Source organism: Blastomyces gilchristii (assembly GCF_000003855.2).
Source record: "Blastomyces gilchristii SLH14081 genomic scaffold supercont1.10, whole genome shotgun sequence".
Lineage (NCBI taxonomy): Eukaryota > Fungi > Ascomycota > Eurotiomycetes > Onygenales > Ajellomycetaceae > Blastomyces > Blastomyces gilchristii.
In genome coordinates, this window is record NW_003101673.1 from 1,027,937 (window position 1) to 1,054,103 (window position 26,167).

The following is a 26,167-nucleotide window of genomic DNA, read 5'->3' on the forward strand; positions in this document are numbered from 1 at the left end:
CAAAGCTTTATCAGATTTACTAACTTCTATCAGTGATTTATATAAAACTTCTCAGATATCATGAGATCACTTACAGATCTCACTAAGAAAGACTCAGTATTTCAATGATCAATGAACATCAAAGCTGTATTTATATAGATAAAGAAGATATTCATTAATATCTCTCTACTGATAACATTTGATTCTGATTGTAAGATAGTTGTTAAAGCTGATTTCTCTGACTATATAATAGAAGAAGTGATATTGTAATATAATGATCAAGATGTTCTACAATTATATATTTTTATATCTAAGAAACTAAGTCTCACTGAATACAATTATGAGATCTATGATAAGGAACTTCTTGCAATTATATACTGTTTAGAAGAATGAGACTCTGAACTCTGAAGTGTCTCTGAATTTAAGATAGTCATAGATTATAAGAATCTCAAATACTTTATAACTACTTATAAACTCACTGAATAACAGATATGATAATCTGAGTTCTTAAGCTGCTTTCATTTTACAATACACTATCATTCTGACAGTCAGAACTTGATAACAGATGCTCTCTTATAACAAGAGTAAGATATATTATCTGATGTAACAGATACTCACTGAATGAATCAAGAGCATCAGCTCTTGAATCTGAAGATACTAGTTGATCAAGATGAAACAGTTTATAATACTATATATACTTCTTTAGTTAGAACTGTTATTGATATCTTCACTCTCTCTACACTGAATGAACTGTGATATACAGCAGCTTAAGCAGATGAACTTCTTCAGATTCTCACTGAAGCAGTATATTAAGAAGTATCTCAATTTTTCTCAGAACTACATATAAGAACTGATATCTCAGAATATTCAATCAATGATAATAACATTCTATAATTTCATGAATAATGCTGAGTCTCTCACTTTAAACTCTTACATACTCAGATAATGCAAGAGATGCATAATTTATATATAATCAGTTATTCAGACTGTGAATAACTGTATAAAATGATCTTCTGAGAGTTCTACTGATCTGAGATATTAAACAGTATCAGATGCTTCATCTGAAACTGTAATTACTATTCTTCTATTATCTTATGAAAGAACTGTAGAAAAGATCTATTGAAATTACTCAATATCTCTGATAGAATCTGATGAGATGTAGTAATTGACTTCACTATCAATCTATCTAAAGAGTAAGAATTGTAGAAATATTCTGATCATCATGAATTAACTGAGTAAAGATATAATATTGAAATCTTATAATAAGATGAATGCTGAACAAGTTACTGAAGCTTTTCTATAGAGCTTATTCTATCAGATGTATGAATTACTGAGATCTATAGTATTGAATTAAGACTGTTAATTTATAAGTACTCTCTGAACAAGAATCTGTCAAGTTCTCAAGATTACACACTGTCTATCAACTGTCTATTACTTCAAGATCAACAGTGCATCAGAACAGATAGTTCAGACTGTGAAGAATTATCTTTATAAGTTCTACAATTACTTATAAGATGATTGACATGATCTTCTTCTATACACAGAGATCACTATCAACAGTTGAGATGTTATTTTAACAGATATAAGCTCATTCTTTCTTACACATAGATATCACATGAAAGTGTTAAATCTTCTAGAGATTACACAGTTCATATCAGATCTCTGCAGTCTGATTCAGATCACTGATAATATAGTAATAAAGCTTTAAGATGCCTGTGATTGAGCAGAGATCTTCATGACAACTGTAAAACAAGATCAAGAGAATCAAATCAATATTCACTGAGATCTCACTAAATAATACAAGATAGAAGATCTGATATGATTGAATCTTAAGAATATACAAATCACACATTTATCTTATATACTAGATTATCATCATACTAAGTATAAAGTGATAGAAGTTCTAGATAGTTATAACTACTGTCTTGACACATTATCAGAGATTTACAATGTATTTTATACAAGCTTACTTTATTACATTATCATCAATTCATTCTCTTCTCAACTGACTTCTAACTGACAATTATCAGACATCATAGAAGAAGATAATAAGCTTGAGTGAGAGATTGAGAATATTCTCAATGAGAGATCTCATAGTCACAGTCAGTAATATCTTGTGAAATGAGTTGACTATAATCAACTGATCTGAACTCTGAGTTCTGTATTATCTGAAACAGTGGCTCTTGATCAATGAGAACTGCTTCTGAAAGAAGGAGCTAATGTGATGGGCTGCGCCTGATCAATCATATAGACTATTTCATTACACTTCACAGATTCCAATCACTTCATTCTCAAACATGTACACTCCGATTCTCAGCCATTCTTGATCACTGATTCTTGACTGCTATGAACATGTACACTCTGATTCTCGGCCATTCTTGATCACTGATCCTCAGCCGCTACAAACGCGCATATATTCTTCCGCCCCGAAGCTCCACCGCGTACATCATCACATACATGTATAAATATCCATCTTAATTGCTGATTCTCGCACTTTCTCTTTCTTTCCTTCTCTAACATTTTTATCTTTGTTATATAAGACCTATCAATATTATACTGATCTATTCGGCGTAGGCCCCTTACATTGAGTGTCTTTCAAAGAAGAAGAAGTTCATCTCAGAACATGTTATAAAGAGAGTCTTATAATAATTCAAAGTTCTTATTATTCTTCTTTTCTAACTTGATACTGTGATTCACTTCTGAGTTTTATAAAGAGAGTATATTTATAATATTATCTTATCAGAAGACATCTAGATATTCATGATATTATTAAAAGAGTTTTATGTGAGAATCTGTTATTATAGTACAGACTAACTTCTCTGAAGCTTTCTTAATATTAATCAGACTGATAAAATAGATTAATATATAATTCTGCTATCAGCAATCTCTTCAGTGACTTCTTTTTCAAAGTATTTTATAGGTATTAACAGAGATCTGTGTCAGGTTTATAGTCTTGTAAATATTATCTTCATGAATTCTATCATTGTTAGAGAATATTAAACTTCTGTTTTAAGTATTTAATAAAATGTCTTGTTCAGATAGTCAGACAAGTGCTAGTATAAAATTATAGTCAAGATTATTAACTTTATATATATAGACATCTTTATATTAATATTCTTCAATATCTATATTTAACTGTACTATGTAATGAATATAAACATCTTTTAAGTCATCAAAGTATGTGAGAAGTTGAGGTTTTAATAAGAGAATGTGCTGAAGATTGTAATATTTTATAACTGAAGATTTAATCATTCTATAATAGCATAGATCACTGTCTATCATGACTCTCATATTATACATATTATCAATCACAGTAGATACAAGAATCATGTTCATTATTATTTTCTCTTCAAATTGTTATTATCTGACCTCTTCAAGCTGCTATTTGTGAATTTGAATAGAAGCTAATCTTTTTTCTGTTTCATCAGAGTGTTCTTATAGTTATCTTCTAAATCTTTCTTCACTACAATGTGATTGACGCGGACAGGCACTAGACTGACTGTGTGACCGTGTCTGAGACCAGAATCAGATTTTTTGATAGTCTTATTATTAATTTAACTAATCTCATTACACAGTTTTAACATTAAATAGTAGTCTTATACTGTCTCAGTGAGACTTACTATCTACTCTTATTTATTTTTCAAATGAGATTATGATTTTCACTTCTTAATTTAAATTATTTTTATTGCTTTAAATGACTTTAAATCTCATTTAAGTATTATCAAAAAGTGTTATTTTTTAAAAAATTAAAAATAGTCTAAAAAAACCTTAAAATGTCTAAAAATAGTAACTTTATACTAAGAATGAGACTAAATGAGATTAAATGAGATCACTTTTTTATTTTTTTCAAGTTATAATTTCATTTTAAGATCTGATATATAGTCACTTTATATGTTTTTTTAAGAACTAGTCTTAGCAGAATTCATGTCAAGAAATGTATGAGACCAGATTAAATGAAATTAAATGTGAAATTCATGATTTCTGTAACATAGCGGAACCGAAGCGGTGACTAGTCAGTGATATCATGTAGAAATAGTTGTTTGAGAAGTTATATAAGTGAGCTTGACTATCTTGCTTGAATAGTGAGCTCATAGACTACAGAGTTATTACAAGAATATCACAGATATGATACTTAGTATACTAAGAAGATTGTATAAGACATGTAGTAACTCTTATATATATTTCAGTAGAAGAAAAACAAATCACTGACTTCTTTGATAAGAAGCCAGCATCTAGCTATTCTATATAGACAATGAATGAATACTCTTCTCTCATTTTATAAGTGAGAATAGTCAGAGCAATATCTCAGCAGCATCTTATTATTAAGAAAGAGTAATCTGCTGACCTTATATAGAAGTGAGATTCTCATATTCATCAATTGAATCTTTCTATGATACATCTGAATAATGTTATAGAGTGATTGAAAACTGATTCAGACAGTCTGTGAGATGAATGAAATCATTCACATGAAAGTGATGAGTCATGTGAAACTGCAACAGAGTCTTGATATGACTGAGAGTGTGATAATACTCTTTTCTTTAAGAGTATAGTCTCTATGCTCTCAAGATTACTGGATTAGAAATTATCTTTGTTGTATAGCAACAGTTATCAACTGATTGACAGCACATGTGCTATGTGTGATATAAAGAAATAGATGAGTTTTTCTGCTGACTGTGTAGGTCTTTCTTTACTCATCTTCATTCAAATCAAACACATGATAAGTGAGTTTCTTATATATCAATTTGAAATGTGGAAAATGTAGTTAATAAGTAACTTACAGATCTCTTATCATATTTCATTCTATGTATGAAATTCTCTGCAAAAGTGGTGTATTTTAGAGACAAAGCTAACAGTAGTGATAGAATTTTTTGAAAAGATTCTTCTCTCTGTGAAACATTTTTCTTTCTCTTCTTTCTCAATTGTAACAGTGAGTGTATGAGAGTATCATTCTTGAAGAATAATAAAGAGCTTATTCTGATATTTTCTAGTGAGTAAATATCTTCATGATGCAGCTGCAGTCTCTGTGACTGTCAAGAAAGCCAGGTTGAAGGTGAAGACAGTGTCAATGAGCTGTGAAAGTACTGCTTTCATTGTCACATCTTCTTTCTCTCCTGCATCTCTTGTGGCTGCAGTGATAGTAGTCACACTGTGCAGTGAGGTGTTGTCTCTTCTGCTGGCTGATGCATCTGTGTCCAGTTCATTCTCTGCCTCTCTCACCGCTGTTGCAACGCCGCCCCCTTCCTCAGCTAATACAGTGGCATATGACCCTGTGTGATCATTCAGAGAGGAACTCAGAGAGAGCTTGGTTTCAGAGACAGTGACTCTGAGAAGCTCAATCTGTAGTTCCTCTCTTACATGCCTGAGCTCTGCTCAGAATACTGCTGAGTTGAATCTGCAGAGTTCTGTGATTTCTTCATCTTCTCTCTGTGAGAAGGCTCTGATACAGTCTCTGACTGATATCATTACTTGTCTGTGCTGCACTAAACAGCTGAAGAAGAGAGGGATTTTATACACTCATCTCTTCTCTTACTCTCATTGTTTCTGTTATATTTGTAACAATGACTTCTATCTCTCTGTAAGTATTATCTCATAGAAAGATGTCATGTCAGCTCTGATAAGAAGTCTAGATACTTAAGCAGTACAGAGTGAGAGTCTTGAAGCTTCAAGTGTTGATGAATTCTATCAAGACTAAGAAGATCTCTCTTACTTATCTGTAAAAGAAGATGAAAGCATGAATCTCTGAGATGAAAAAACATCTCAGAATAACTGATCTTAAGAAGAAGTTAATCAGTATCACTGTTGAAAGTACTGCAGAGATTAATTGCTGATTAGAGAGAATCTCACTTCAATTAAAGCAGATAACTGAGATGCTTTATAAGTTGATAAGTTGATATTTTTATACATTTCTTATACTCTTCTGCAGTGCTACAGCACTAACTTCTCAGCAGACAAAGATATCAGTGTCAGAGACTTCAACAGTGAAGAATGAGTTTAATAAGAATGTGATTATTGATAAGTAGACTCTGATCTCTCTTTTTACTTTTTCAGCAGGCTGCAGCTCTATTAGAATAGTAGTGACTCACAGATTAATAATATTAATCTTTTTTATTAGTTTTTAATATCTCTTTTCTCTAACTGCTTCAGGAATTTTACACTTGTATAGTCTCATTAAACTTCTAAAAAACTCTTTGAGAGAAAATAGAAGAAGAGTGCTACAGAGTCTATAAGATGTCAGCTTATCACTGTAAGATTATCTCTAAAAAACTCTTTAAGAAAAATAAGAAGTCTTAAACAGCATTTCTTACTCAATATCTCTGATATGTAATAGAGCAGTCTCTACTAGTTATCTCATAGCTTACAATCTCTTTCTCAGTATTTTTTAAATGCTTAAGTGATTCTCATAAATTCTCTGACAATGAATAATCTTCTTATTTAATAAGATATTGAAGCTTACTGTAATGTATTCACTTATTCAATATTTTCTTTATAAGATATTCAGTATCACTCTCAATCTTAATATTATTCAGCTGAGACAGCTCTGCTCTGAGATATTGCTTATAGAGCTTTAAATAGAAAATGTGAAAAACAGAATGAATTGATTTCAATTCTATAAGTAATTTCAACTTATATATCTGCTTATTCATCACTCTTATTACTGAGAAAGATTCTAGTCATCACTCACTGAGCTTCTTACACAGTCTTATTATCTTGATATTCTTTGCTGAAAGTAGTACTTAATTCTCTATCAAGAACTTCATTGAAAGATGTTTTCAATTATAGTATTTTATCTATCACTTCTGAGCACAGCAGATACTTTTCACTGTCTTCTCATGAATTTTATTCAAAAGTTTCAATCTCACTTTTACTTCTAATACTGAGAGATACTTTATTCTCTGTATTTGTCTGACATTCTGACTGTCTATTCCTCTCTTTGAAACATTATTCATGATGTCACTGAGTAATAAAGAATTATATTCATAATAAGTATAGAAAGAAGATATCTTTAAGATTACATTCTTTATATTGTTATATGCAAATTCAGCAGTTAGAAGATATTTGAGTCAATTATTCTAATAATATGAATAGAACACTTAAAGATGCTGTTCTAGTATCTGATTCTGATATTCAGTCTGATCATCTGTCTGCAGATAAAATGCAGTACTGAGAAGACATCTTATTATAAGATAATAGTAAAAAGCGGATCAGTATTTACTGATGAAGAGGAATTCTCAATCTGTTATCAATGATTTCAGAGCACTATGATCATAAATGATAGTATTTCAAAACAGGTCAGTCAATTCAGAGGCTTTAATCTTTTTATAAGTAGAAATATATCTAGTCATATTTGTAAAGTAGTCAACAATGATCAAAATTGAGTTATATTCTTTGACTTTTATTGACTTCAGCAGATCAACTATGAAATTCATCAATAGATTCTGCTATGAACTCTTTGAAATAGACAGTGATATTAACTCACTGTATTACTTATACTGTGAGATCTTTATTCTTTAACAGATATTATAAGTCTCAATATACTCTTTAACATCTGTCTGAAGCTTGTCTCAAATATATTTATATTTTAGAAGCTTCTCAGTCTTCTCTAATCTGAAGTGCCCTGCATGGGAATCATTATAATGAATTCTCAATAACTTCTGACATATCACTCTGCTATGAGAGACAAAGACTGAATCATTCAGCAGTAGAAGTTCATATTCTTCTAGTTATCAGTGACTTGATTTCTTAGCAGTATCACTCTGCTCAGAGTCTGTCTCTTTTAAGTTCAAACTGAATTCTTTCTTCTTCAACTTCTGAATTCAAGCTGCAGTAGAGATGTCTCTCTTCTATAATTTATTAATAAATTTCAAAAGTAGTTGAGTTGAAAGATTATAGACTGTTTCATTCTTTGTCAATTCAATAGTTGTAAAATATGATATAAGAAGCTCATAATCTTCAGTGTCAGTTCTCTGAGAGAATCTGAGTTTTCTTTCATCTTCTATACTGAGTCATGCAGCTGCCTCTTCAGCACTGTTTCTGAGCTTCAGAGAATTTCAACTCTCTGCAGCTAGCTTCTTCTGCAGTGATGACAGAGATTCTTTTATAGAATTCTTCTTCATATCAATGATATTATAATCAGATCACTTAGACAGCATGTCAGCAGAGTTAAGCTGATCTGAATGATATCAGATATAGAAATCATACTCTGAAAGCAGCTTCACTCATCTGACTTGACATTCTGTCAAGCTCTTTGTTATCAAGAAATAACACAGATTTGCATGATCAGTGAGAACTTGCACTGAGTACTTACTACTCTGAAGATAATATCATCAGATCTTAAAGAATTTGTTAATTACTAATATCTTCTGATCATGAGTATCATACCTTCTCTGTATGAGTGATAACTTCTTGAAGAAGAAGATCACTGATGTTCATTTACAGTATCTTATAGACTCTGTGAAAAAGTCTTCTCTCACAGACAATTCATTGTCTGTTTTCTCAGAGATGATTATTCTCTGTTTCTTTCAATATTGAAAGATCTTCAGTGTCAACTATGAAAAGATTTCACAGATCTCATTTTCAGATATATCAGTCTCACACTGACTGAGTAAGTCAGAATTAAAGTGATTCAGTATTATGACATCTGTGAAAGCTTATTTTAATTCTACAAACACCTGCATGATGTCTTGAGTGAGAATAAATAGTCTTATTTTTCTGTCTTTCATACTTCTCTTTAACAGATCTGTAAGAGGAACAGTAATCTGTGAATATATATAGATGAATTGTCTGTAGAAATTTACAAATTCTAGAAACATCTGCATCTTGCAGTACATTCACAGCACTGACCAGTTCTTAATAACAGAGATCTGACTTCTGTTCATTGAAATGTCATTCATCTCAATAATATAATCTAAGAAATCAATCTTCTGCATGTAGAATAAGCATTTTTCAGTGTTTGCATAGAGTTGATACTGTCTCAAGTAACTTAACACTTCTTAAACAGGAGTATCATGTTCTTTCTTCATTTTTGAGAAGATTAGAATGTTGTTCAAATATACTATATAGAAGACATTAGCAAGATCTCACAGCATCTCATTTATATAGGTCTAGAAGATGACTGAAGCATTATAAAGATTAAAAGATAAAATAAGATATTCAAAATTACTGTACTTGATATAAAAAGTCATTTTTTAAACATCATCTTCATTAACTCTGATTCTATGATAGATATTCTGTATATTAATCTTTGAGAACATCTTTACTTCAGATAATCAATCAATCATCTCATCAATCAACAGTAATGAATAGTAATTCTTAACTATCACCTTGTTAAGGCCTCTGTAGTCTATATATAGACATAGTCTATCATTCTTCTTGAGTATAAAAAGTATAGGCATCTCTGCTGAACTCTTTAATGAATATATTCAGTTCTTTGATTGCACTTCTTTAAGATATTTACACAGAACATTCAATTTCTTTACAGATAAGTTATAAAGAGACCTGTACAGTGCTGTTACATCATCTTCAAGACAAATCTTATATCATATCTTAATATCAGAAAACTTCACTGCTTCTCTTTTCAAAAAGATATTCTTAAAATCTGTAAAGAGACATTATATATATTCATCTTCAATGACAGATACTGCTGCTAATCTTGCAGTGAGAGTGATGACTTCTTCATCTATTTTCAAGTCTCAGTCATCTGCTACACAGTATATTAACTTAATCTTTTTCTTAAGATTCTTCTGATGAAACTCTTCAGATTTCTCTATCACTGTCTCTTTATTAGTGAGATGATACTGTCATACCTGAGTGACTCAGTCAATGAGAGAATTGTTTTCTCTCAATCACAGAAGATCTAAAATAATGTTCTCATCTATGATATTAACTGTATAGAGAAGCAGACTGCTCTTCTTGAAGATTTCTTCTGAGTCTGTGACTACACACTTCACTTGAATTATGTCAAAACAGTGACATTTCATTTCATCAGTAAATTTCACATGATCTGACAGATCTATCTTCTTTCAATTCTTCATCAAAGAAAAGAAATAGAATATGAAGTTAGTATTCACTCTGAAGTTGAATAGACATCTCACTGATATCTCTTCATTCAGAGTATACATTGTGATCATAACATGAACTCAGAGATGTAAGAATTATTAATTCTTTTCTTTCTCTTCTTTATCTTTCATGAATATGTTTGTCAGAAGAGAAGTCAACTTTGAGAAGATATCTTCTCAGTTTCTTCTCTTCTTCAGCTTCTTACAATCACTGATATAGTGATCATCAGCTTCACAGTTAAAATAGAGATCTTTATTAAATCTTTTTTAACATTTCTTCACAGTTAGTGAAGAATTAGAATACTTGAAATTCTTCTTTACTTTCTCTGCACTGAAGCTGTCACAGTGCTGTTTAGATTCTATTATTAATTACTTAGAAGAGATCTTGTTAATCTTTTTCTCAGAGAATTGATTATTCAAATAGATTTGAGAAGCTAGATTAACAAGCTCAGTGCAATTAGTTGATGAACTCTGATATTATAATATTATTGTTCACATCTTATAAGTCAGCTTTGTGAGATAAAGCTGTGTTTTTAATTGATCTAAATTATCAGTCAATTTCTCTCAATATTCTTCAAATCTTGTATTGAAATTAAAAGAATTCTCATTATCTCATTAATATAATAAGTTGAACTGCTGTGCTGCTGTGAAGCTGCAGTTACAGTGATCTTCAATTTGATTCAGTAGAAAGTTCTTAAATTCTTCTCAAGTCATAATAGTATTGATATGCTCAAGCTCTCTCTTCTTAATAACTCAAGTAGTTGCAGAGATGTCTTTAAGAAGATTGACAGTGTATATTACTTATATCTCATAAGTATTATACTGACTCAGATTAAGGTGGAATTTCTGTTCAAGAGTACAGATAAAGCTGTGAAATTCAGACAAGATATTTTTCTTATATCTTAATAAATCTCTGATCTTAATCTCTCTATCTTCATGATAGATGTAGGTGTGTAGAGGCTGCAGTGATGACAGAGCAGTTGAAGAGATTATATCAAAATGTACAGTGATTTCAGAAATCTTGAATTTCTGCTGAGATAGAGATGTACATACTCTAGGAAATGATGTAGTATTTCTCTCAGAGAGTGAGGTCAGATCAGTCTCAGCACAGATACATGAGATCATATCAGTCTGTTAGAGCTTGACTGATTCAAATGTGTAATCAGATTGAGTGATTCAAATTATAATATAATAAAACTGAAGCAGTGACTAGTCAGCAGCATTATATAGAGATAGTTGTTTAAAAAGCTGTATAAGTGAGCTTGACTATCTTGCTTGAATAGTGAGCTTATAGACTACAGAGTTATTATGAGAATATCACAGATATAATACTTAGTATACTAAGAAGATTGTATGAGATACATAGTAACTCTTATATATATTTCAGTAGAAGAAAAACAAATCACTGACTTCTTTAATAAGAAGTCAGCATCTAGCTATTCTATATAGACAATAGACAGATACCCTTCTCTCATTTCACAAGTGAGAATAGCTGAAGTGATACCTCAGCAGTGTCTCATTGCTAAGAAAGAGTAATCTGCTGACCTTGTATAGAAGTGAGGTTCTTATATTCATCAATCGGATCTTTCTATGATACATCCGAATGATGTTATAGAGTGGTTGGAAACCGGTTCAGACAGCCTGCGGAATGGATGAAATCATCCGCATGAAAGCGATGAGCCGTGTTAAGAAGGTATTAACTTTTAAACTCTTACAGACTCTTGTAAGTATAGATAAAGATCAGACTTATGAAGATTTCTGTATACAACTTCAAACATTGAATAATCATCTTATCAAGCTCAAGAGTATACAGAATAGTAATAGAAGATATTACATTTTAATCACTTATATATCTACATCTGTACTGAAGAATAATAACAATGATACAGATACTATAAACTAAGTAGACTTAAATATCTATATATAAGTAAGAGTCTCTGTTATTAAAATAGACTTTTAAGTTTCTGAGATCACTTCTGAAGAAGTCACTGATTAATATCAACATAAAGTATATATTAACTGTAATTAATCAGAATATATCACTTTTAACTACTAATTAATCTATGTATCTTCTTACTTAAGAGAAAGATCAGTGTCTTCTCACTTAAAGAATGAATCAGTGCCTGTTAGACTGTTATTATTATCATTATTATTATTCTTTCATTATACTTATATGCAAGCAGAGCTTATAATAAGTTCTTGTGTGATATTAAATACAGATTAAGTGTTAATTATATAGAAGAAAATACAGATGTTAAGATTATATCAAGATAATAAGAACATAGAAAATACAAAGAAGTGATAATTAAATATATATAATAATAACTTCTCATCTCAGAAATATAGAGTAATTTTATTAAAGTGATTTGTATATCTCTGTATTTATTAAAAACCTGAGATGCTTGAGTTCTGAATTTAATATATCTTCTGCGGGTTTTGAACTTACATGTCTTGATTTCTCATGTCAAGACACTATCAGATGACCGCATTAATCATTCAGCTATCAGGGCTCTGTTAGACTGGTCACTGGAATTGTCACACTCCCGGCCGCGCCAAGGCCCCGTTGCGGTTCTTTTCATTTGATTCTCTCAAGATTAATTATCTGCTTCTAGAATCTTGATATTGAAGTTAGAAATAAATATTATAAGAGAAGTGTTTCTCTGTTAAGTACTCTGTAATTAATCTAATACTTTCTATTGTATAACAGTGTTTTAAAACAGAATATCAAGATAATTGATGATATTATCAGATGTTTATAATGCTGATTTATATGCTTTTATTTATGAATGAAACTTCTGTTTCATGCAATTCTTCAATTATTCATTAATATATTAATCTTAATTAATTAGTGAACTGATGATATCTTCATCTATACTTAGTTTTATAAGCATTTTCAATCTTTATAATGAATAGAGAGTGAGGTCAGAAGTATTAAAATATATAAAAGTATTTAAGTGTTTTTTTAATATTTGTATTATATTTATATTTAATTCTGTTGATATTGAAATTGTCTGTACAGAGGTTTTTTATTAAGATAATTATTAAATCTCTTTATATTAATATTATTAAGTTGCATGCATATCAGCTATTTATTATTATTATAATTTTAACATTACTCAGAGTCACTGTAGTACTATATCTATACTTATATTTAAGAGTTCTTCTGTATTATTGTTAGATATGATTGATTATATTAATTATCAGATATGTAATATCTGTGAAATTGAAAGAAGTGTAATTATATAAATATCTTATATATCTGTATCAGAACTCTCAGATCTTTTACTGATATTCTCTTTATAAAATCTTATTCTCTTTGTAAGATCTTGTTACAGAGTCAGAGTGACTGATAAGTAAGCTTCTATCTAAGAACTTAGTATCTACTTAACTATTTATTCATTTCTCTATTTCTTATATATTATTATATGTTTGAATATCTTGATGAGTAATTGTTTCTAATAAGAAGATAATAAATGAGATAATCATTTCTAATAAGAAGATAATGAATGTTTTTCAAGTGTAAAAGATTTATACTGAATAGATCAGTATAATATTTATAAGTCTTATATAATAAAGTGAAAAATGTTAAAGAAGAAAAGAAAAGAGAGAAAGTATGAGAATTAGTAATCAGAGTGAATATTTATACATGTATATAATAATATATATAGTGAAGCTTCAGAGTAAAAGAATAGAAATTCTGTAGATTTTCAGCTGAGAATCAGTGACTGAGAATCAGAGTAGTAGAAATCTGTAAAGTGTAATAGAATAGTTTATATAATTGATCTGACACAGCTTATTATATTTATTATTTCATTATCAAATTCTATACTCTGATAAAAACTAATATCAGTCTCATCTTATAACTCAGAAACTTTCTCATAATAAGTAATTATTCTATTAATAAGTTATCTAGTAAAGTAAGTGATTTTAAGCCTTGAGCTGAACTCTGAAGTAATAGATATATTACTTATATTAAAATGACTCTACTTCTTCTAGATATGTAAAAAAAAAAAAAAAAAAAAAAAAAAAAAAAAAAAGATATTCTTCATAATAGAGAACATACTTTTTCAAAAGTATATAAATTTACTAATTAGTAAATTCAGAGAAAATAAAATATCTTTAATAAAAAGTAAGAGTTTTCTTAAAAAAGATAAACTATTCTCATCAAAAATATTGATACAACATTTTAAAAAGAAAAACATGTCATTCAGGCTATAACCTGTAGAATAGTTAAAGGTTGTATTACTATTGATAGATCTATCTACAAGAACATAATATAGTGGTGGGTCACGTGATCTAGTGGGATCGCTAACCGCGACGGCCGTAACGGCCAACAAATACAACAGATTCATGTTCCGTATCATTTGTTTACTTCTTGTCAAGTGACTCATCTCAACAAAGAAGAACAATACTTCAGTGTGCTGCCACCCTTGCACTGAGGACTTCTAAAAATCCTTATTACATTCTGCCATAGCGAAGTTTTATAACTCAACATCTTGCCTGCACTGGCCTGGTAGGAACAGTGTCACAGAATGAACAGCCGAGTACAACAGCTACTGGCTGAACTCGAAGAAGAGCGGGCATTACGAGAAGAAGAACGGGCATTACGAGAAATTGCGGAAGCACAGGCGGAAAAGGAAAGAGGACTACGACAAGAGGAACAGCGACGACGCGAAGAGGAACAGCGACGACGCGAAGAAGCAGAGAGCCTTACTGCAGATACCCAGCCTACCACATTTCTACCCTTCCTCCATAACTGTCACAAGCTCTTACTCGCAATCCGCATCGTGACAGACCCAACAAGAACCACTCAGGGTATTGTAACCAAGCCAGCTAATCGGAGGGTTCCTTCGCGCATCATAATATGTGACAAGTTCTTTGCTAAGCAGGAGGCAGTCTGGAGGATTCTCAATGATCATCCATTGTTTCTGATGAAAAAGCAGTTTCCATCAAAACATCAGCTTGAGTATGTTTGCAAGGTCCTCAGCCCGATCACTGCAGAATCAGATCTTCGATACTATGAACGAGAGACAGTGGAGAACCAGGTTCGCAATATTGTTGACCAGATCACTGAAGACATAAGTCTCAAAGAGGCATTTGGACTGCGAGGCTCAATCACCTTTGACAGCCATACAAATGTAGGATGTCCACAGGAGAGCTTGCTGAGTGGAGAGGGGAAGGACCTGTCAATCAACTCAGAGACTGCACCATCGGCCAAAGCTAAGAGTAGAGGTCAGAAGAAAAAGGAGCCCACCGCAGTCACAAGAGGGCAAGCGGATCGCTTCTGTATCTACCACCAGGATGGCGATGATCACATCCCCGCCATCGCGATCGAATATAAGGCGCCTCACAAACTCACGCAGGCTGAGATGACTACAGGATTGAGGGAAGAGATCCGACCTGCCCGGGATGTGATCAATCAGGAGTCTGAGGATGTTATCTTCTGCTGTAGAAGACTTGTCGCTGCAGTCATCACCCAGCTCTTCTCCTACATGGTGCAGAAACGTGTACGATACGGCTATGTCTGCACTGGAGAAGCCTTCATCTTTGTGTACATCTCAGATGATCCATCTTCAGTTCAGTGTGCGCTTTGCATACCGGGTCGGGATGTCAAGGGGACCGATGATGATGATCTTCAGGGGACAGCTGTCGCGCAGGTCCTGGCATTCACCATCAGAGCATTGACCTCACCACCAGTTTCCCAGCAGTGGAGTGATGCTGCTGATGAGCTTGATGTCTGGCCTGTGGAGTATTCCGACATCCTAGACCAGACTCCACCTGCCGCTCGCCTGAAACATGCCTCTCCATTATACCACGGCAGACGCTCTCACAACCTTTCTCCCTTCAGAATGACACTGCGATCCGGATGTCGGCCCTCTGAAAACAAACGCCGAGCGACAAGCTCCCCCTCGCCGTCTCCTCCCCCATCCCCTTCCCTTACACCGCACTCCGGGCCCCGTGGCCGAGCCAGAAGAGGAGGTCACATCCAGTCTGCAAAGCCCAGAGAGACTCCAGGACATGGGGAGGGCACCCAGCGGATGCCCAATGCTATTGAGACCTTGACCATCAAGACTCGCCCATACTGCTCTCAGCGATGTCTCCTCGCGCTTAGGGACAACACCCCTCTTGATCCCACGTGCTCCAACTACGAGGTTCACAGGAAGCACCGGATCAAGGCAGGCGAATTCCGTGCTCTTGTCCAGAAGCAACTTGCCACAGATCGTGGCCCAGATGCTGACTGCTGTCCACTCTACAAGGCAGGAAGTTGCGGCACACTGCTCAAAGTGAGACTTTCATCGCATGGGTACACCTTGGTCGCCAAGGCCGTGGAATCCAAGAATAAAGATAAACTCCAGCATGAAAGGAAGGTCTACAATCAGCTCCGAGACCTTCAAGGCGAATGCATCCCAGTCTGCCTTGGTGTTGTCAAATTGGAGCCAAAGCGCCCCTATTACCATGAAGAAAAAATCCACACCCATATTTTACTTCTGAGTTGGGCGGGAGAATCAATCGAAAAAGCTGGAACGCTTAGCCCCGCGAATAAACGGTCCACAGTATGCCGTGCCCTTCAAGCCATTCACTCGAGGGGGATTCTCCATGGCGACGCGGAGCCGCGAAATATACTATGGGACCAGGCCTGCGAACGTGTGAGGGTGGTTGATTTTGAACTGGCCACTATACAGCAGCCTCTCTCCGATGCGTCCACCAACATTGTAAGAAAGAGAAAAGTGATGTCAACTTGTTTCAGCAAAGAGCTTCAACACATTGAGACTGTCTTTGAGATACAAGACTTGAAATGACCGATTCATTGAACTTGTGATCAATAATTTCCTAATTTCCTTTCTTGACATTGTAATTCTCGTGCCTGTACTCCACAATTTTTTTTTTTTTTTAATTTTTGTTTCACTAATTTCACTACACCTGTAATGAAGTGGAAGGGTATTTCTAGCCTAAGAGAGCTCCTTGCTTGAGCATGCTGTCTACCTACTCTTCTTATCTCATAAACTTCTTTGTTCAGACACGCTTCAATCTGAGTCTCATTCATGCTTACTTCTGATCGCACTGCCAAGACACAAAATTTCTCAATGACATCATTGTACATAATTCTGAAATCTAGGAATAGAAACTGACTCACGATTAAAAATGCATCAGTCTTTTCAAATCACAACAAACAGAAACATAGCTGCTAGCATCAACATATAAAATAGTGAGTGACAGAGAGTAGTGTCAAGCTTAATAGAAAGTTCGTGGAAAGCTACAAGAGACAATCTGGAAAACATAATAGTGTAGAAACAAATCATATCAGATATTATTTAAAACTTCTGTATGAGATTATATTTCAATCAACCGCTCCACCACGAACTTGCTCGATTTTTCGAATAAGAACCCGCTAATAGATCCATCGAAAAGCCCTCAATCATACAAGCATTTTGACCCCATCGCCGACCGCATACCCCGTGTGGTGGTGGAGTTATCCAAACATGAACCAGACGTTGTTCGAAACTCCTGTGTGGGATTATCCCCCATTCACCCCTACCACACCACAACCCCGGGCCAAATTGCCATACAAATTGTAAGGTGAAGAGACCGAGCCATATGCGCCAATCTTCTTGATTTTGGAAGATCCCTGATCTGTAATTGTGAAGATATCTGAGAAGCAACCTCCGCGAAAACCCTGTCCATCTTTGATGTTTCAAAACATCAACACCAAGTCCCACCCTCGTACCGCCCTTCCCAACCTGGCCCATCCCCAGCAGAAAAATACAAAAAGATACCTCGGCAATAATATCAAGCACATAATCAACAGACACATCTGAAGTGCAACCTCCGCGAAAACCCTGTCTGTCTTCAGTGTATCAAGACATCAACACCAAGTTCCACCCTTGTACCGCCCCTCTCAATCTGGCCCATCCCCGGCAGAAAAATACAAAAAGATACCTTGGCAACAGTATTTGATACATAATCAGTGGACAACGAGTCAACAGCACATCAACAACTATAAAATCAGTATATCTCAAGGTCTGACTGAGTCTTTGATCTCTGCACAGTGAGATATATTAAATCTAGTTTTAATACCTTAATATTCAATAGATTCTGCAAGGGATTGAGAACAGTAACACTAGATTTCTATTGAATTTGAGAATTAACTTGTGACGGGCTGCGCCTGATTAATCATATTACACTCCACAGATTCCTACTGAGGCTCTGATTCTCGGTCGCTGATCCTCTGCCGAAGCTCCGATTCTCAGTCGCTGATTCTCAGCTGAAAACCTAGAGAATTTCTATTCTTCTGCTCTGAAGCTTCACTGTGTATATTAACATATGTGTATAAATATTCACTCTGATTGCTAATTCTCACACTTTCTCTTTTCTTTTCTTCTTTAATGTTTTTCACTTTGTTATATAAGACTTATAAATATCATACTAATCTATTAAGTGTAGGCCTCTTATACTTGAAAAACATTCATTATCTTCTTATTAGAAATAATTATTCTTATTCATTATTGTGGCGGGCTGCGCCCGATCAATCATATAGACTATTCCATTACACTCCACAGATTCCGCCGAAAGCTCCGATCCTCGGTCGCCGATCCTCGGCCGAAAAACCCATGGAATTCCTATTCTTCCGCCCCGAAGCTCCACCGCGTACGCATATAAATATCCACTCCGATCGCCGATTCCCGCACTTTCTCTTTCTTTCCTTCTCTAACGTTTTTCACTTTGTTATATAAGACCTATATATTATACTGATCTATTCGGCGTAGGCCCCTTACAATTATCTTCTCATTAGAAATAATTACTTATTAAGAAGATATCTGAATGTGTAACAATATGTAAGAAATAGAAAAATGACTAAATAGTTAAGTGAACACTGAGTTCTCAGGCCTCAGTGACTGAATGGTTAATGCAGCCACCTGGTAGTGCCTTGGCATGGGAAACCAAGGTGTGTGAGTTCGAAACCTGCAGGAAATACATTAAATTCAGAACTCAAGCATCTCAGGTTTCTAATAAATACAGAGATATAAATCACTTTAATAAATTACTCTATGTTTCTGAAATGAAAAGTTATTATCATATGTATTTAATTATTACTTCTTTATATTTTCTATGTTCTTATTATCTTGATATGATTTTAATACCTGTATTTTCTTCTGTATAATCAATACTTGATCTGTATTTAATATTATACAAGAACTTATTATAAGCTCTGCTTGTATATAAGTATAATAAAAGAATAATAATAATAATAATAACTGAGTTGTTAAATAGAAACTTGCTTATCAGTTACTCTGATCTTGATAATAAGATCTTATAAAGATAATAAAATCTTATAAAGAAAATATCAGTGAAAGATTTAAGAGTTTTAATACTCTAAATATATAAGATATTTATACAATTACACTTTATTCAATTTCATACATCTGATGAATAATATAACTATGTCTAATAATAACATAAAAGAATCTTTAAATATAAGTATAAATATAATATTACAGTAACTCTGAGTAATATTGAAATTATAATTATTATTATTATTCTTCAATTATAAATGTATACAGTCAGAGACTATGACATCTATCTGAGAACTTTTAGTTCTCAGAGTTTTTCCTATATCTATAAAGTTAACTATTATACATTCACTAATTTCAGATATGTAAAATCAGAAAATTCTAGCTCAGAATATAAAAACTGTTTATAAATTGCAGTATTTTAACATCTTCTGATACTTTGAAATCATTTAACAATATTATGACAAAAGAAAAAAGAACACAGTCTTAAAGATAGACATATTAAATAGATAGATAGAAAAGAATAGAAAGGAAAAAGTAAAGTAAAGAGAGACTGTAATAAAACAAAATATTAAAAGATAGTATATAGCTGTTTTAACAGACTATATCTAATTAATTTTCTTCTCTTCATATTCAGATATTTCTGCATTTAATCATTTTCTTATAGCTGCTTGAGTTTCTGATAGAAAGTCTACTAAGTATTTAATTTCTATATCAGTTGAGAATAAGAATCTTATATTTAATTAATTTAGATTATACTTCTCTTTCAATCTGACTCTGAGACTATTATATAATATACAGTGTATTATAATATACTCAGAATTCTTATTTGCATTGCAGAATGAGCATTCTATTGAATTAAATCTATAATCAAATCTTTGTATATAAGATTTAAGATAGTCATATTCTAGTTTCAGCTGTATTATAGATGAGAATATTTTCTTTTTACATTTAATCAAGCAAGATTTTCACTTGAGTTTTATTTCAAATCTTGAATAATGTATACTCTTCTTTTATTTCTACCAGCTTTTATTTCACTTATCTAAATAAGATTCTTTTATCTTTCTCTTTATAAAAGATCAGAACATAATTTTTTGAATAGATCTACTTAATTCTGAATCTCTTTTTACAGCTGAATCAGTCAATTCATTGTTATGAATATTTATATAAGTAGAAACTCAGTGCAGATGAATTATCAGCTTTAATATTCTTCTCTTTTGAATTTTCAAAACAGAGTTTAAAATCAGTTCAAGATTCATTTAATTATTATGAATCTGACTATTTCTAAGTCTTTTTAAAGTAGCTTAACTATCAGAGAATATTTATATCTCTTTCAAACTATTTCCTCTCTTATGAGATTTTATTTCAATAAGTTTGAAAGCTTTTACTATTATAAATAGTTCAGTATCAAAGACTTCAGATTCACAGTCTAAATTTCAGAAATCTGAGATAAAATTGATATTATCTTCAGTATGAGTAATGCCTGTGTCTAATCTATTCAAATTCTCATTTTTAAAGTTATCTGAATAAATCAGAATAGAGTCTTCTATATTAATTGTAGAAATTCTCTTTAAATGCTGTTCATATTCTTTCTCTTTAGATAGATTACTTATTTACAAGTCTATAAAAGATTCAAGCTTTTCTCTTCAGAAAGATATCTTCTCATAATCAACTTTTTCAATATTTAAAGAATAAAATCGATTTTTAATCAGTGAATATAGTCTGTATAGTTGAGAAGACATTTTCTTTGAAGAATTATTTTCATTCAAGCTCATCTTTATAACTCTCAGAGTAAAATTCATAAAGATCTTTTTAAATCTAATAGTAGAAGAGAGAATTGAAGCTTCAATTTTCATTGCTTTAATAGAAGATAATTGAATGCTCTCACAATTCTTCTCAAAGCTCTGTTTTACAGACTTTGAAAGAGTTCAGTGAAATTTCCTTGATTATTTCATTAAACTTAAACTCAATAATCAGCTACTGAGATAATACAGGCTATATATAACTGTCTCATAGCCTGAAAGAATAGACCTCTCTCTGTATTTGATAGTCTCATTATATTATTCAATAGTCTTTCTGCCTTGATAGTTCTTTGTTGAATATGATATTTAAAATTCAACTTGAAGTTTAACCATACTTCTAATCATTTGACATTTAAACTGGGTTTAATCTCTCTATTTAAAAGAGTTAGACATAGTTCTTTCTCATTAAATCTAGAAAAGAAATGAATTAACTCAGTTTTATTCATATTAAATTGAATTTGATTGATATCTACTCTAATAAAGATTTTCTTTACTGCTTTTTCAATCACTTTCAAATTCTCTCTGATTGTTTTTGAGCTGTAGACTAGATCAATATCATTTATATAACTTGAAGATTGCAGTATTTTCATATCTCTATTTTTGAATAGATATGCAGTATATATTGCAAATAAAATAAGTGAGATTAAAGATTCTTACAGTACTTCTATTTTTATCTCAGTCTTATCTTATTTCATTTCATCAAAGAATAGTTGTATAATTCTTTTAAATATAAAACAGTTAACTCATTTTATTAGAGAAAGTGACAGTTTTAACATCTTTAAGATCTGAATTAACTTTGACTTTAAAACATGATTAAATGCTTCTTTTATATTAATAAAAACTGTAGTTGAGATCAGATCTTCATACTTTGCTATTTAAATATTATAAATAACTGAGAGAACAGTATTAATTACAGAACATTACTTTCTATCTCTCATTTATTCACTGAATAAAAGAGAATTATTAATAGAGCTTATAAAAGATAGTTAAGTAGCTATTATCTTTTCTAAAACCTTTTCTAGACAGTTCAATAGAGATATTACTGCCCTGGTGACTGAATGGTTAATGCGGCCACCCGATAGCGCCTTGGCGTGGGAAACTAAGACATGTGAGTTCGAAACCCGCAGAGAATACATTAAATCTGGAACTCAAGCACCTCAGATTTCTAATAAATACAGAGATGTATAAATCACTTCAATGAATCACTCTATGTTTCTGAGCTGAGAAGTTATTATCACATGTATCTAATTATCACTTCTTTGTATTTTTCTATGTTCTTATTATCTTGACATAGTCTTAACACCTGTATTTCCTCCTGTATAATTAACACTTGACCTGTATTTAACATCATGCAAGGACTCATTATAAGCTCCGCTTGTATATGAGTATAATGAAAGAATAATAATAATAATAATAGAGATAGTACTCTATATAACTTAGAAATTGAAGTTTTTCTATTAAGTTTTACAAGAATTACTTCAGTAGCTTCTCTTCAGTATTCAGAATGATATTCATTTTTTAAGAGATTAAAAAAGAGCTTAAAATATTCATTCTTTCAGTAGAAGTATGTATTTTGAATAATTAAGTGATTAATTGAATCAGGTTCTGCAGCAGTTTTAACTAAACTTGAGAAGATAGCTGACTTTAATTCATCTTATATAGACTCAGATTATTTTCAGTCATTTTCATTAATATAGTTATAAAGTGATATATTCTCTTTCTCTGAATCTGAATCTGATGAGTTTTGAAAGAGAATTCTTATAAAAGCTTGATATTTTTTCTTAAAAGCATTTACTGTATATAATTCATTCTGAAACTTATATTCTAGAGCTGGAAGTTTTGCTACACTTCTTGTTTTAATATAGTTAAAAGCTTTAAAAACTTTCTTTTCTTATACTTCTTCAAGAAATTTATTTCAGCAGTCTGTTTTAGCTCTTTGAATATCTGAAAAATATTCATTTCTGACAGTTTTGAACTCTTTATCAGATATTATATCATTCTTTCAATCTCTTCTAGTAGTAGCTAATTGTTTTCTTTTAGATGTGATATTCTCATTTCATCAAGATTTAAAATACTCAGAAGACTTTCTGTTTAAAATATTATCTTTAACACTTATTAGAATAATAGATGTAATGAGCTTCACTCTATTCTTAAGTATTTCATTTGAGATATCTTGATCAGAATTTCAATATAGCTTACTCTACTTTTCAGATTTTAATAGTTTTATACTTTCTTCAACTGCTTTTCAATCAGCTTTTTCAAAGTTAAACTGATTAGAGAGAAGAGAGTTTTCACTCATTTATTTTTAACTCAGTTCAATATTAAATTAAATAATCTCATAATCTGATTCTGATGTCTTATTTAAGTTAATAAACTAGTTTACAAGTTCTTTTTTCATTAAATTTTATGATATGAAGATTAGATGTATAATAGATTTCTGTTTTATATCTTTTCTAAAGAATGTTTATTAATCAGACTTGTTAACTAAATCTATTGAATGCTCAAAGATTTATTCAATTAGATTATCTACTCTTACTACTCTTTTGTATTCTGAATTTGATCAGAGATGATGTGCATCAAAATCTTCTATAATTATAGAGTTTCTTAATGAAGTTATATTCAGAAATTCTCTATTAATTATTCAGATATTATTATTTTTCTTCAATGACTTGTCATTATAGATATTTATAAGCTGTATAGTATTAAACTCATTCTCTTTATCTATAATATCACTCAACAGAATATCAGAGTCAGATATGATATTAAATCTTAGATTAAATTAATATCTTAATCTCTTTCTTTCATAGATTACTACTCTTAACTTTATCTCAGAATTTTGAGATAGAAAGCAGTAGTAGCTTGAATGAGAAATAATGTATTTTTACTCAGTATCAAAATTCAGTTTCTGAAGCAGTACAAAATCAACTTTTTATTCAAATACAATTTGAAGACAAGAATAAATGCAATTTGAGTTTCTATTCACATTATTTTGAATAAATGTGATTTTTGAAGAGTTTTTAAACTTTTTTTATTATTTTTGTTGTATATTCATACTGAAAGAGAGTAGAGATAGAGTAGAATCTAATCACTATCATCAAATAGTAGATTATAACTATTTTAAAAGATAGAAATCTGTAAGAAATCCCGCTCCTCGCGGATCCTTTACTCCTATTCCTATCTCTTGCGTAATTAATAGGGCTAGCGGCCCTTGGCTACACACAACTATATAGACTGGAGTTCACAAATACTATTCATAACTCAGCTTGAATGCTACTATACATTTGATCTCTATATTTTATCTTTCTACTGTGAATACTTCTAGTAGTTAACAGTATATATCATATCAAGCTGTAAATACCTGAATAATCATCTGTGAGCACTTATTCTTACATTTCAAGCTCAGTCAGTCAGCAACTGTCTGTTATAACTGAAAGAATTAGAAACTCACATACTTCAATTCCTGTAAACTCTACTGCAGACACTCAGAAGCAGTCATCTGAATTATAAATAGTCTTCATAAAAGAAGTCTCAGAGAACTTATCAATCACTCACAGAACATCATTCTCTACATCTGTGACAGAGAAATTCTCTGAACTCATGAATGAATCAATCTCAGTGAAGAACATTCTTGAGCATCTTCTATGAGATCAAGCTATTTTTCTACAAGAAATACTTACTATCTGTAAACACTCTTAAACTGAGTCTCTAGACATAATCTTCAGAGATATCTATGAACTGAAAAGAAACTTTCTTAAGTTATAATCACTTAAGGCTACTTATCAAATCACAATCTATAAAAGCTTTTGTAAGTTTGTATTTAAAATTGACTCACAAGCTCAGCTGTGTAATATGAAAGATGAAGAAGCTGTCATCTATATAATAACAGATCTTTATTACACTGAAGTCAAGAACTGACTGAATTATCTAGAGAATAATTATGAGAGATCTCACTGATCTGTTCTTAAGATCTATCTAGAGAATAAGTTAAGAGACTCTGTGAGCTGAAGAGAGAACATCTGAGCTGTAATTATCAATATTAGAAAAAGAGATGAGAAATCTGATAAAGACTACTCACAGTGCTTTATAAAATTGTGATACAAATTGAGATCTGTGAAAACAGAGCCCTGAAACAAGATCTGAATGATAATATTTATAAAGAGACTGAATAAAGATATACAGAATAAGCTCATTAAGCAAGACTCTAAGTTCTTGACTCTGAAGAAACTGATGACTCTCATTCATCACTTACAGATCACTGTAAGAGTCACAGACCTGTGAAGAGTGAATCACTGATCAGCTCTGTAAGAGCCAGAATAATAGAGAACAGATTTATTAGAAAAAGATAATAAGACACAGAGAGATTTGTATCTGACTGCTGAGTAGAAAGAGAGAGCTTTATAAGCTTCTATGAATAGAGTGTATAACAGAGAGATTAAGAAAAAGAAACTCTGCTTTATCTATTTTAAATCAGAATATCTCTGCACAAACTGTCTGAATAAATTAAAATAGAAATTTGAGAAGTCACAGACAGAGTCACTAACAGTCTTCTTAAGAATCTTGAAGTTGACATCTGAATCTGTTGCTTTCTCAATGAAAATGCTTACTCATGAAGAGAGATTACATCACAGTACTGCTGTCTCACAAGTATGAAAAGTATTGATGAACTCAGAATCTCAGATCACTGTAGTGTTTCTAAAGCTCACAGAGTGAATGAGCTGAAAGATGAAAACTGAAAATCTGCTCTTATAATAAGCAGAATATGAGAACTCAGATCTGAGAGCTGAGAGACTCATAAGAGTCATCTTTGAATTGCAAGATCTCTCTAAAATCTGAAGAAGATTTACAGAAACTGTGATTATCACAGATATCACAGATGATATGTACTTGAAACTTGTATAACTTTAAAGACACAATTCATACATAGCTGTCTGTGAGTCAGGTTTATACTTCTGATCAGTGTTGACAGACTCACTTATAAAGATAGAATCAGTTAATACTGCAGAGTTAATTAGAGAAGATAAGCTCATTTATATAATGACTT

The 26,167-nt window shown here is 31.8% G+C and overlaps 3 protein-coding genes across 5 annotated transcripts; 1 reads left to right on the forward strand and 2 right to left on the reverse strand.

Annotated features, from left to right (window-relative positions):
* Positions 1–4,980: 4,980 nt before the first annotated feature.
* BDBG_05219 (uncharacterized protein) lies at positions 4,981–5,396 on the reverse strand (the record flags this gene model as incomplete). Its single annotated transcript, XM_002624404.1, has 2 exons — positions 4,981–5,302; positions 5,335–5,396. 2 exons carry the CDS (start codon positions 5,394–5,396, stop codon positions 4,981–4,983), a joined length of 384 nt encoding a protein of 127 aa, XP_002624450.1.
* Positions 5,397–14,396: 9,000 nt separating this feature from the next.
* On the forward strand, positions 14,397–17,482 carry BDBG_05220. 3 transcript variants are annotated; one of them, XM_031722037.1, is made up of 2 exons: positions 14,397–17,358; positions 17,445–17,482. In XM_031722037.1, the coding sequence occupies exon 1, from the start codon at positions 14,567–14,569 to the stop codon at positions 16,832–16,834; it is 2,268 nt and encodes a 755-aa protein (XP_031578822.1). In that variant the 5' UTR covers positions 14,397–14,566; the 3' UTR covers positions 16,835–17,358; positions 17,445–17,482. The 3 variants fall into 3 exon arrangements, with proteins under 3 accessions (XP_031578822.1, XP_031578823.1, XP_002624451.1); XM_031722038.1 differs by having other exon boundaries at positions 14,397–14,849; positions 14,931–17,482; XM_002624405.2 differs by having other exon boundaries at positions 14,397–17,482.
* BDBG_17221 (uncharacterized protein) lies at positions 16,988–18,081 on the reverse strand. Its single transcript, XM_031724994.1, has one exon. It carries the CDS (start codon positions 17,780–17,782, stop codon positions 17,378–17,380), a length of 405 nt encoding a protein of 134 aa, XP_031578824.1. The 5' UTR covers positions 17,783–18,081; the 3' UTR covers positions 16,988–17,377.
* Between the last annotated feature and the right edge of the window lie 8,086 nt (positions 18,082–26,167).